We start from the raw sequence: 13,111 nt of genomic DNA, 5'->3' as shown, positions 1-13,111 counted from the left end.
ATCAGTATTATACAGAACAGATCGGAACCAAACTAGTATGAGAATAGTTTGAGCTCATAACAAGAGACTAAAAAGCAACTCTTTTAGTCAAATGCTTTGCTTGGTCCAATAAGGACATTAAACACCTGTTTTTATTTATTGAATCTTAACTATTCAGCTAAAAGCTGAAGACTAAGCTAAAAGTTGAAGACTCATTACTGATTTCTACATTCCTTTTAAGTATCACTGCAGCTATACCACCTGGGCCAAATATCTGCCTTTATGAGGGATGTAATGTAACATCTGATCAGGTCTGCTACTAAGTATTAATTAGCTTAGTCTAAAGCAAGCTAGAAACACAGACAAAAAAGACCAACCTGTCCTGTTCCCCCATCGACCACATCTTTAGCTCCTATTTCTGTTAGCTGTAGCCCCAAGTCCATGTTTGCAATGGCAATCTTATGGTTTTGCTAACTGTGTTGTACTTGGGAGGCAATTATGATTTACTGCACCTTAACTGCAAAACACTACTTGTGTTTGTGTGCTCTCCTACACCACTAAAGCACTTCAGGTGCACCCATGACCTTATTTTAGGCATTCTATCTACAGTGACAGAATTAGAAAACTCCTTTATTTAAAGACTGATGAGACAGAAGATATCCAGCCTACCAAGTGATTCACTATACACCCATCAGCATGAAAGACAAAAATGAAACCACCCTTCCTTTCCTTCTCCTTCTTTCCTTAGCTGAAACTGAGACACCTTATAGAATAGAATCATAGAATCATTGAGGTTGGAAAAGACCCTTAAGATCATCGAGCCCAACTGTTAACCTAGCACTGCCAAGTCCACCACTAAATCATGTCCCTAAGCACCACGTCTCCATGGCTTTTAAATACCTCCAGGGATGGTGACTCCACCACTTCCCCGGGCAGTCTGTTCCAATGCTTGACAACCCTTTCAGTGAAGAAATTTTTCCTAATATCCAGTCTAAACCTTTCCTGGCACAACTTGAGGCCATTTCCTCTCGTCCTATCACTTGTTACTTTGGAAAAGAGACCAACAGCTGCGCCCATCTCTAAAAACCTTTTCTGACAAAAATTTGCTTTTTCTCAAATGGTTCTACTCAGCTCGGTTGAACCTGGTAGTAAGAGTCGCCCAAGCTATCAGGTGTCACATTAGGTAGAGCTTCAGTTAGGCTTCAACTTATCTCCACTCCACTGTGCTGAGTAAGCAGGTAGCATGTTGTCTCTACGCATTTGGGATTTCCTCAAGCTTTTACTGCTGGTCTGATTAGTTCTATCAATATCGGTGCGACACCGCACTAACACCACTTGCTACACCCAATGTATTACTTAAACAACTTACAGTTGTTTCTCCGACAGACAAATACACAAGTTGCAACCATTCAGTTCAATGTACAACCCCCACTTTGTTGGCTTTGAAACACACTGTTCCTTCCATGATTTGAAATTATAGACCTGCTCAGCAGCAAGGCAGACAAAAGACTTACAACGTTCTTAAGGTGATGCTTTGCAGGGCACTACAAAGTTGTTAATGCAGAGACTGCTAAACAGAGCTTGTGGGTCTCCAAAGTACAGGAAGTTCATTCACTTAACACTAAAAAGCAGCTGCTCCCTTTAAATTATCCTAAAGCAAGATACTTATTTACCCATAGTGTGATTAAAGTAGAAATCTGATGTGCATTTCAGAAACAGAAACACAAGCAAAAAGGAACTCTTCTTTTTATAATCTCCTGTTTCATTCTGAAGGGTTGACACCATAACTTATAATGGAACGCACAATTGGAAAACTATCTGCTTCTTGGTGAGGGTAATGGAAAGAAATAGCCTGTGAACACTGCAAGTCTCTAGTGCCTGGAAATTTGTAGCAGACTATTTCATTTTAATATTTCATAAGGAGGTTATGTATGCTCTAGAGAGTTAGACTATTATATATTATTCTCATAAACCATCAGAAATTATCCTCAAGATTCTGCATAAATTTCTTCCCCCCCTAAAAATCTCAAGACACTTCAAAGGTTAAGCTTCACAACACTCTTAAAAGAAAATAAATATTTTCCTTTCAGCATTGTGCCAGTTAAAAGTTGATTCATTCAAGGTCACAAAAATCTGAGACAGATATGAAAAAGGAATCCACATCTCATTTCTTAATCCTAGCTCTTTCTTCCTTTTAAGATCATGTTTGTTTAAAAATACCTTCCTAAAAGTGATACAGGATTTACAGCTATGCTATGAAAACAGATTAGTTCCATTCTGCACCAGAATCTTTCAATTTTTATTTTTCTCATAACTGATGCATCATAAGAATAAAACATCAAAGCGATTAGAAATTGGAAATGGAAAAAGCCAAGTAGACAAGTGTTCATGAAAAAGCTAGTAGTTACCAAGGTTTTCAAGATTGTGTATACTTATTACTATGTTGACATTTTGGGGTAATCAAAGGGTTAACCTCCACTGTCTCCTTGTTTAATCTCCCCTAACGCACACTTAAAAAAAAAAAATCTAGAGGGCATAAAAGGTAGCCTTAGGGAAACAGGCAGAAAACCATTCTCCAGGAGGGAGCAAAGAGGGAAAAGATATACCAGCTCCAGGTTACACAGGTATCTGTACATTCTGAATTCTAAAATATTCACCTTGTATGTATGCTGCTTCTGCTTTAAGCCTTTGCTCAAATCGCTGAAGAAAAATCCCTAGCAGTGTCAGACCCCTCTAAGAATGCTAAGCAAGCCCGGTCAATAGACAAAGATACTCTAACCAGGAAACCATCTCAAAGAAGAAAACTGTGGGATGGATCATCTTTCAATTGAAGAGGAGAGCTTGATGCCTCAGGTGCTCCTAACACAAGCAAGAGGTCAAGGACAACTTTCTAAAGTGGTTATAGCACATCAGATAGAGTACTGTAGAACTGATTCAATTCAGACTGTTTCTTGGAAGCTATAAATTTTTTATATTGTGACACACACAACTAATCCCCCAAAACTCCAACAGAATTAAATGCTAAGTGGGCAATTCTGGAACAAAAGGAAAAAAGAAAAAGCCTACACTTTCCACCACATATAGAATAGATGCAGCAGCGCACCAGAAAATACTGTATTAATGCATAGTAGCCCTGACCTGAAAAAAGTTACCTTTGAGGCCAGGGCAGGAATGAGTTCATATCTGTTCAGCTTTTTGTCACTGAGACTATCAAGAAAATGCTGCCAATTAACATCAAGTAACATACCGTCTGCACTGTGAGCAAAATCAATCCATTTAAAATAACAAAGAATATCATATACTATACGTAAACACTATCCATGTCTTAATTATTTGAACAAGCAGAAAGCTTAGAAGCTACTTTATCAGCCCCCATACTTGTTGGCTGGGAATCTTCCCAGATGAAAGTAAACTGGAATTCCACATCAACTATTTATTTAACAGTACATCAAGCTTTTAAGAATGGAAAACTGTATTCATACAGCTGAAAGCTATTCAATGGCACACACAATTACTGTGTATCACAGTGATGACTGTGAAGAGTAAGTCTTGAAAGGTCTAGTAATACACGTGCTGCTAAAAAGTGGCTGCTGCACAAAGCAAAATATGCAACAGTTTCTCCCACCAAGTACACCACATGTAACACTGGATCTTCACAAAACTGTCAGCAGTTTAATAAAAGGTTTTACACATTCTGTTATGATGAAAAGGTTAACAGTTTTTCATATCCCATACCAGTTTCAGAAAGCTAAATGAGTGTGTCCTGAAAAAAGTCATAAAGAAAAAGGGTAAATGGCAAAATAGCTGTCTTACTAAAAGCAGGGCTTTGTTGACCAAAACTACCATTTCTCTTCTGATGTCTTGAACAGGTAGATGCTTCAAACCATTTAACAAAAAGGCTTGAAAACCATTTCCACATCCTAGAATCGATTAGTGCTTTAGCTGCAAGCATTCTCCACTTCCTTCTGAGATATATTTAATGTCTGAGTTTATTTTCCTAGTTAATTATTACAGGAGAAATTCCCCCAACCCTTCTGAGGCTGCAACACTTTACACGAGCACAAAAATAGAAGGAAGTGCTATGTTACTCATGCTCAAGGGCTTTGTAGGCTCTAGGTACTTTAATAGTGTCCAGGTTTGAGCTGATTAGAGTTATTTCTACTCCAAAATAGGATTTTAACTGCCAGTATGTCTTAGGCAACTTACAGTATTTCTGGAATACACAGTAAAGCATCATAGAACCAAACAGAATAAGGAAAACCAGTCATCAGTTGATAGCTTCTCCATTGGCATATTGAGTATATGGGTTTTACTTCCTTCCCTGCCGCCCCCTCCCCTTTTTGTGGGCAAATGCAGAGGGAAGTGTAGGGAGGATAAGTGAAGAACTGGGCATTAACAAGACAGAGTAGCTTAGCAAAACCATTTTGACCAGAAGCATTTTGAAAGAAAGCCTGTCCAGGAAGGGGAGTTTACCAGAAAGGGAATGCAATTAAGAAAGAAGAAAAACCCTGCTGTCTTGAGTGTTCCCCAGTGCTTTTTGGGATCACACTTGATTCACTTTCCAGTTCAACTGAGTTCCTCCAGAGCAAGTTAACAAGTATAACCAACCCCTGGAGAAAACAGTATACTTTCACTCTCAATACTCTCAATTGCTTTTCCGGGACACAGACTAAGCATCATTTACACAAAAGCCGAGAGCCCACAGTCCCTGCTAATTTCCATGAGAATTTTGGTTTCACAGCTCAACCTCTCTCCTATTATCACACTGAATCTTAATGAGGTATGAATACTCAGGTAAACTGAACTACATTGAGGTGATATTGGTTGAGGAGAACTATACTTTGCTCTAAAGATTTTCAACACTTACTGCAGCAGTCCCTAAAGAACTAAAGAAGCATATATTTGAATTGCTTGTAAAGACAATAATAAATATTCACATTTTATGTTCCTGTGTTCACAGATAAAATGAGCAAAAAATGGGTTTTAGTCATGGAACACTCCGATCATCTCCATCACCTCACTTCAGAGAAAAAGCTTCCTTAGAAAAATGCAAAAAATTAACGTAGTATAAACCAGATGGCTTTAAAATTTAAAAGCTACTCCTTCAGGAAATTGCTTTAGAAGAACTCTTTACTAACCTCAGCTACTCTTTCCAAAAGTGGTTCCAGCCAGTGCTCATTGCATTCACAGTGACTATCCAGGAAGGTCAATACTTTTGCTTGTGCTGCATCCGCCCCTCTGACACGGGAGCGCATCAAGCCTGAGAAGTAAAGATAAAAAGTTTAAAGTACCTACTGAGGAAAACAATCAACAATAGTGAGAAACTATTGCATTCCATGTAAGTCATTAATTAAATTACTCTGACTGAGACAGGGCAAACACACAAGTTCCATTATCAAAATGAGATACTAATTAACAATTCAGTGAAATGACTTCATAACAAACAGCCTGCAAGCTGCCAACCTACTGCACCCTAGTCTACAGGTTTCAATCTAATTTAGGTAGAAGAATTAAAGTGCCTTTTCAAAAAACACGATACACAAGTACAGCTGGGTCTCCATTACAGTAAATAGTATTTATACTGATAAATGTTACTCAAGACACGTCCTGAAAACAAACACCTTTCCAACAGTTCTACGATAGAACTGAGGAAAGCACCATCATTAACTTATCCTCCCCAACTTTTTGCCACTCCCCCATCTTAGTTGCCACAGTCTGTCCTTTCTTCTATCAACTTCTTCCAGAAATATCCATGCTTCATTAATTCATGTCTGAGAGCCTTCGTCCCACCCCTTTCAACTGTCTTTCCCCTGTGTTTCTTGCAATTCTCTTGTTTTGTAGGGGTTTTGGGGTTTTTTTTGTTTGTCTCTTTTTTTTTTTAAATCTTATCTTGAAAAGACTTCTTTAAGAAGAAACTTCTGGTAAAGCCAAAAGGTTCTTCTCTTCTCTACACCTCAATTTCACAGGTCCCCTCACTGATTTACCCTGTTCCTTTCTTTCCTTCCTTCCTTTTCTTTTAATATTTGTTCATTGGATGACCTCACCATTCCTTAAAGTTCCTTGCTATATATACACAAATCATAGAATCACAGAATAGTTTGGGTTGGAAGGGACCTCTAAAGGTCATCTAGTCCAAACCCCCTGCTGTGGGCAGGGACATCTTCAACTAATAACCCAGAACATCCCACCACTACCTTCAATACAGGAAAAATAGCAAGCTTCCTCTCATTCCTTTGCAAATTTCCTCCCTACTTTTCGCTATTACTATTCAAAATTCACTGATTGCATCGTCACTCAAGACCAAAGCCAACTAACTACTTCTTTTTTCTTTTTCTTTCTACATTGTTTCCCAGCAAATCTGTTCTGCTTTTCTTTTTCCCCTCTTAACTGAAATATTGTAAAAGAGTCAACCCCATTTCTTTCCATACCCTTTACAAAATAAACCTGCAAAATATGACTCTGCCAAACAGAATACAAGATGCTTAAGATGGAAAGCTTGTTTGCTCTGTCCAACATTCAGCAAGAGCCTCATCAAGATCCTTGTACTATCTCTTACCGCAAATGTGAGCGCTTTACTGTTGTAGGTACGTGCTGTGCTATGCTCTCCAACAGTACTTTCTACACCTTATCTGTTGCACATTGGCAGCTAACTGTACCTCATTGCTTTTTATGCTGTCTCCCTAATTCCAACCTTTCAACCTGTTCTGTTCAGTTTTTCCAAATCAAACCATTTCAATCACTCTGGCTATTTTTCTTTTACTTCTGCAGTTCCTCTTTCCAGAGCTTATTATTTCTAACTTCCATTCTCATAGAACCTACTTGTCTCGCCCTACTTCCGTAGAAAACACACAACAGCATTTCTAATTTCAGATTTAGGGCCAAAAAAATGGAGGTGACCACTTGGGTCATTGAGTCCTCTACAATCACATTCAGCCTTATAACTGAAAGAGTCAAGAAGGTTCCCCTGAACATGTATTCTGTAGACTACCACATCTTCCAAAAAACATCTGTTCCCATAAAAAACTCTGGTCTTACAGATGAGACTAAAAGCTACTATCACATATTTCTGGAAGCAAGGCAGTCAATGTCATCCCCTCTGCAGACACCGCCCCTTTATTTTAATTTTTGTTTTAAAACACATTGCTTTTCTCTGCTGTTCATGCTAATGTGTTACTCTTAGCATCCTACACACTGGTTGATTTTACTGATTCTCTAAAATTTTAATTTGTATTTGTCTGAGATATTAGTATCAGACTATGCTTGAAAATGAAAAGCAAAGTGAATATCAAACTCAAGCATAGCGAGCCAGCAATCAAATGAAATCTTACAGTATTTTAATTTAAAAAATTATCACCTGGTTGCACATATGGATGCCTAGGCAAAGCTTTATGAACAGTACAGTAGATCCCATGGGTAATAATTTAATCTTAATCTCACAAAAATACCAAGTAAACTAGTACTATGCCTTCAATCTGCAAACAGTTGTTCTTTTCTGACATAGTAAAAGATTTGTCAAATCATATTTCATTTTGAGATATACTGATGCCTATTTTTAAGTATGAATTTGCAGTACAAAGTTAATATTTATAATTACTAAAAAATAAAAATAAAGAAGTGTGACTTCATTCTGTTTTTCCATTATTATTACCTCCATCTTTAAATGCTGTACTGATCAGAAAAGTGACATTAACTTACTCAGGACCCTGCAACCATGGCAAGTCATAGAAGGCCTGCTTTCCTAACAAGCCTTTGTTCACAAGTATATTCCAAACAAAACATTTAAACACTAAGAACCCACCCGTTTGCAATAACTTTAGTTATGGGACAACCCAGGTTCTGTGCATGTAATTTCCGGTTTCTGACAGTCTCATGATTCTAGCTGCTCCCCAGGCCAGGCTGGCAGCCTAGAAGATACAGTGCTTATAAAAATAAACGAGCACATATCTGCTAACTCAGTCAGCTATTTCAACCATCAACTCTCACTTATTATTTCAAACAGCTGTAGAATAACAGTTGCCTATATCTAATACTTTAAGCTCCGTAGCCAGGAAGCTGCTGACTAAAGGGCTCAGTGATATGAGACCATAATTTACAAAGCAACAAAGAAGAAGAAAAAAAATGTAAGACGAGTTTGTTACATGGCACATTGGCTTCAGCAAAACTGGCATACGTGGTCCCGGCCCTCCTGGCTGCTCAAACCCTCTCAAGTCTGCCAAACAAGTTTTGCTGGGCTGCCCATCAACTGGATCCTTAAAATGATCTCTAGTAAGGGAACCAGCAAAAAAGAGGGCTATTTTTAAGCTGGACCATTTCAAACAATCATACAGTTTACGGTGAGACCTTACGTACAATGGGAGCAGCTTAACTGATGATTCAGTACAGTTACAGAAAGGAGAGGTTGAGGGTGAAAGGCAGTTTCCCAAGTCAGCTTTCACTGTGAAAGCCAACAATGGGCAACTGCGCACACAACAATACAGAATTAATCAGAATTACTGTTTTTACTTGCACAAATGCATTTGTTTTTATTCCTTCCACTAGTAAGTTGATTTATAAAGTGAAAATCCCCCCTTCAATACGGAACATATAGCAGAACATTCCTTTAAAAGACTTGATGAAGATTAACAGATAAGGCAGCACAGTGGAATTTGTACCTTCCTTCAGGCAGATTAAGCCTACCTTCTCGGCGATCATTTCGAAGAACCCGCACTTTTTCAATTTTTCCCAAGAGAGCACCATCCTCAGCTTTAAAAAGTAAAATAATTAAAAAAAAGTGATGAGAACCAGTTTGATATCCAACAATGTATACCATAAGAGTGTCTGTCTTCAAAGAAAAACAAAAGCTTTGTAGTGGAAAGTGTTTATGGTCATAAATAGTTAAATATAAGATATATGTTTAAAAAAATGCCTACTTGTCTCACCAGAAATAAAGAAAAGTTACCAGGCTAAAAAATTACTACCCTCATTATTTTATTTAAAGCTAATTTCATTTTACACTCTTGAAATATTTTTGTTTAATGATATTCTTTTTGCTTACTTTACACAGTTTCTACATTGCATAAGAAAAAACTTTTATAGGATTAAACTATTTTCTAGGATTAATTGTTTTCTTTGCATATAAGAAAGCTCACTTTTTAACCAACATTAAGGCTTAAACCTATCCTAAACTAGCTATAAACTAGCAATGCAAGTGTAGACATTAAATTCTTTTAAGAAATGTTACTCAGAGGTCCATTTCAATTGTTCAAGTTTGTATTGTGATACCCTAGTACTTATAAAACCTTGACTTATTTTAGATTCAGTAAGAATTTTTTCCAAGAGATTGATGGAGACCAGCATTCATTTAAAGCAGTGCTACAAAAATATTTCTTGCAAGCATCATGGGTTTTATTTTTACATCAGATAACATGCTATATAAAGGCTGTTTTCAACTATACACTCTGCTCCTTCAGCTAGCAGGAAGTAACAAAATATACCTGAAGTATTTATCAGAACTCTTCACACTTCCGCAGTGACAGATACAGAAGAACTAAGACCTGGTTTTGGATCAGTCTCTGCAAACTCCTATTCATGTGACCTGTTCTCAACTGAGTCACTTACTAGCACCTACAGAAAGTCTTACCAGAATAAACAAAATAAAGTTAGGACCCTGTAAGAGTACTTACAATCGTTACTGTAGTCATCCACCAGTATGATTTCCTTAATAAGATGTGATGGGCTTTTTTTAAGGACACTGAAACAGGAAAAAAAAAAAGGATTCAACACTAAGCAGTCTTAATTTTCCATAACGATGTCATAAAAGCAGTTATTTTGTTAAGCCACAGTAGAACCTAGCCCAGGATGCTATCTTCAACAACAGCTATTGGCTTATTCTTACAGAAAGTGTTTGTCAAGAGAGGCACATGTAGAATCATTCCCCCCCGAAATTCGAGCCTCCAGAAGTCAGTGCATTAGACAACTTGTAACATGGAAGTTTTGCAGATATCTTTAGGTCAAATATCCCCTGAGAATCCATCTTCCCTGATTTTTTTCTTGAAACTAGTTATACAGCCAACCTCCACACATCATCTGGTAATTGGTTCCACACTTTCATGCATTTGTAATTAAGGGGAGGAATTTTGTTTAACATCACTATTTCAGAATATAAGTACTGGAGACATCAATGAAATTAAGACTCATCTTTCCCTCTGCAAATGATTCAGAAAAGCATAATGGATTGTTACTTCCCTTCCTTATCATAAGCCATTATCTGACACAAATGAATGGCCTTTAGGGAAAAATCAAGGTCTCTTAGGTATACCTGACGACGGTTCGAAGCAAAGCAGATCTTGCCTCATTATGAAAGGTGATCACCACACTAGTGGCTGGCAAATCTATCCGCCATTGTTTCCGTTGACACCTGAAAGACATAATACCCTCTCATTTGAACATAGTATTTACATCCCAGGCTTAGCAGACAGCCTTCCCTGTGAAGCAGTTATCTATTAAAGTCACATACACACTACACCTACCTAGGAAGAATGAAATATCTTGTTTTCAGATGAGATTATAATCAAGTCCTCTTCTGCCACTTTTGGTAGTTGTCTTAGTACACAACAGACTAAGAAGTCAGTATCAGATATAGGCAGGTTCAGGAAAGTCACCAGACTATCATCACTGCAGCATGTCGTAAATACCTTTCGTGCAACTGAGTATGAAACCAGAGCACTTATTTTACTTTAAAAGCATTCAATAAATCTAAGCAAACGAGCATATTTTCAGTGAAAATGCATGGGTTCACAGGCTACCGTATGTCTCTTCTTTAGAATGGCACGTGTCCACTTCTCCCTTTATTTTTAAAGGTACTGTAGCATCCTGGTCTTCCTCATAGATACAACTTCTCATTAGAATAGAAAACTGTTTTTAAGGATTGTAACATGCAGAATTTGAAAAACAAAGCTAGCTGTGACAATGTTGAGCCAACTAAACAAAGAACCACATCCTTCCAAACCATAAAGATAATGAAATATTCCATTTATGTCAACTCACTTTTCATCACCTCTAGTAGCTTGAAATTACTATAATAAGCAAAAAGAAGCAAATCCCAAAATAATTCCTGCAGGACTACATAAAATTAAACTGTTTAAATCTACTGACAACAAACCTAAAAAAGACACTAGTCTCATTGTATTAGACACTAACAGTACTAGAAAACACTGTATATCAAGTTTATGCTGAAAGCATTACAGTCTGACAGGTCACGATACTGATCCCCATTCATGCAGTAACGTACACGAGTGATGTATTTCTTCACATATCCTTTAACATTAGGGGTAGAGTTTTAACAGGTCTAGCTGTCTTCAAAGGGGATAAACCCAGCTAGCATACACCTGTAGCAAATTCAGCAAGTAATTCTGTACTCTGTGCAGTATGAATCAAACTAGCTTTTACGGAAAGACAGGCGAGTTACATTGCTACATCAACTTCTAAAACTAGGCCTCTGCCTACGTAAAAGGCCCCTCCACACCTGATTAAACATCTGCGACATGCACCACAAACCATGCAGCCTTCAACCTCTTGGAATCAGAGAGCAAGCAGCAATGCACTTCTTGCCCTTGCCCACCCTACAACATCCCAAGGACCTGCAGTGTTTTCGATACAACACACCAGTAATGTCACACACATTACTGCTTGCCGTGAAACAAAACGTTATTGTGCCATGGTGACCTCACTCGCTATGAAGAAAAACAAAGCCCATGCCAACCCTACAACTGCCGTGTCAGACTAGCAAGGCCGTATCTAGCTTTGTTTCTCAAAAGATGGGTGTACAAGATTGCTTCAATGCTGGGCGCTAGTGACGAAGCTATGAATCACAAACTTGCATGCGTTTCTGGAAAGTAAAGAATTAAGACCTTCTCTGTTGTGAGCTTCTGGCAATTCATCTAGACAGCTACAAGACATCCAGCTAATATACACCAAAGCTTATGCTGCCAAAAAATATATTCTTTTCTCTGCTAACTTTAAAACTGCCCACAGAGGACAAGCCTACTGTGCATGCAGTTATCACATGAAGCACTTGCATTAGAATAATTAAAAAAAGTCACATTAAACTTATACTGCTCTCTTTGCAGAAGAGAGCACTTGAGCCAGAGCGCATCTTAGGGTGGAATTACTCAAGGCAATGAAGCCTCTCAATTTTAAGAAAACTCAAGAGAAGAGCACTATTGCATATTTCTGAGGGAGAAATTAAGATTTTTAGACTTCCTAATACAACCAGAGGAATGTTTCGCTGAGTATTTCTGCTCTCAGCTCTTCAAAAATCCCTGCTTTGACTCAGTAGTCCTCCTATTCTGCTGTGTCAATAGTGCCACAGTTAAAACTCAAACCAAAGAAACAATGTCATCAAGTTTGGCACAGAGAACAGACTTTCTTTCCTCAAGTTATAGCACTTAATGTTACATGCAGAATGAGCAAATACATTTGGATAAAATAGAACTTGAAGTGAAAACTTCAATGTTTAGTGTAGGTCATTAAAATCAGTTAAGACATGAAAAGTACATTCCTTCCCCTAGAAATTTGAGTCGCTGGACTAGTTCATATCATTAACAAATTTTCTGAAACCTCCATGGTTTGTTGAAACCATTTTTTGACAGAAATATCCACTTTAACCAGTGCAAGGAGAACCTTCACCTCAACAGATATCTGGGTACCAGAGAGCCAGAAAAGTTTGTTTCTTCTCTACTTAAGAATAAAACTTGAGTGTGAGATCAGAAGCTTCTAATAGTTGCCAAATGAGAAAGAAAACACAGTTTAGTCCAGCTAAAGTACTTACCAGTAATTCTCGAGAATCATGCCAACACATCAGGTAAGAGACGTGATCAGAAACCCCTGGTCCAAAGCAAGCATGGTGGACATTGGTCCACAAAAACCATGGAGTAGTTAACCCTTCATCCCACTTGGGAGACTATTTTACACTGACAGGAGGACAGCTCTGGAAGTTTCCTGTTGTGACTGTGACACTCACTTTCTGGATCTCCAAAGTCTACCATGACAGGGATAGATCTCAATTACACCTCGTAAACAGACTGCAACAGAAGGAAACCCAGAGGTTTCTCAACACTGTTGGAAGTGGCAGTTGTGAGCATCAGCTGGCGTG

General features: G+C 38.0%; 1 protein-coding gene across 1 annotated transcript in view; it reads right to left on the bottom strand.

Moving 5' to 3' along the window:
• Positions 1 to 13,111, bottom strand: part of GALNT2 (polypeptide N-acetylgalactosaminyltransferase 2) — a 43,558-nt gene that overhangs the window by 21,597 nt on the left and 8,850 nt on the right. Inside the window, 4 exon segments of the mRNA XM_009329184.1 lie at positions 5,118 to 5,239; positions 8,656 to 8,721; positions 9,642 to 9,709; positions 10,277 to 10,375. Coding sequence (XP_009327459.1) covers positions 5,118 to 5,239; positions 8,656 to 8,721; positions 9,642 to 9,709; positions 10,277 to 10,375 — 355 coding nt within the window.

Source organism: Pygoscelis adeliae, unplaced genomic scaffold (assembly GCF_000699105.1).
Source record: "Pygoscelis adeliae isolate BGI_AS28 unplaced genomic scaffold, ASM69910v1 Scaffold77, whole genome shotgun sequence".
NCBI classification, from domain to species: Eukaryota; Metazoa; Chordata; class Aves; order Sphenisciformes; family Spheniscidae; genus Pygoscelis; species Pygoscelis adeliae.
Note: the sequence above shows the minus strand (reverse complement) of the source record. Positions and strands in the feature narration are given on the sequence as shown.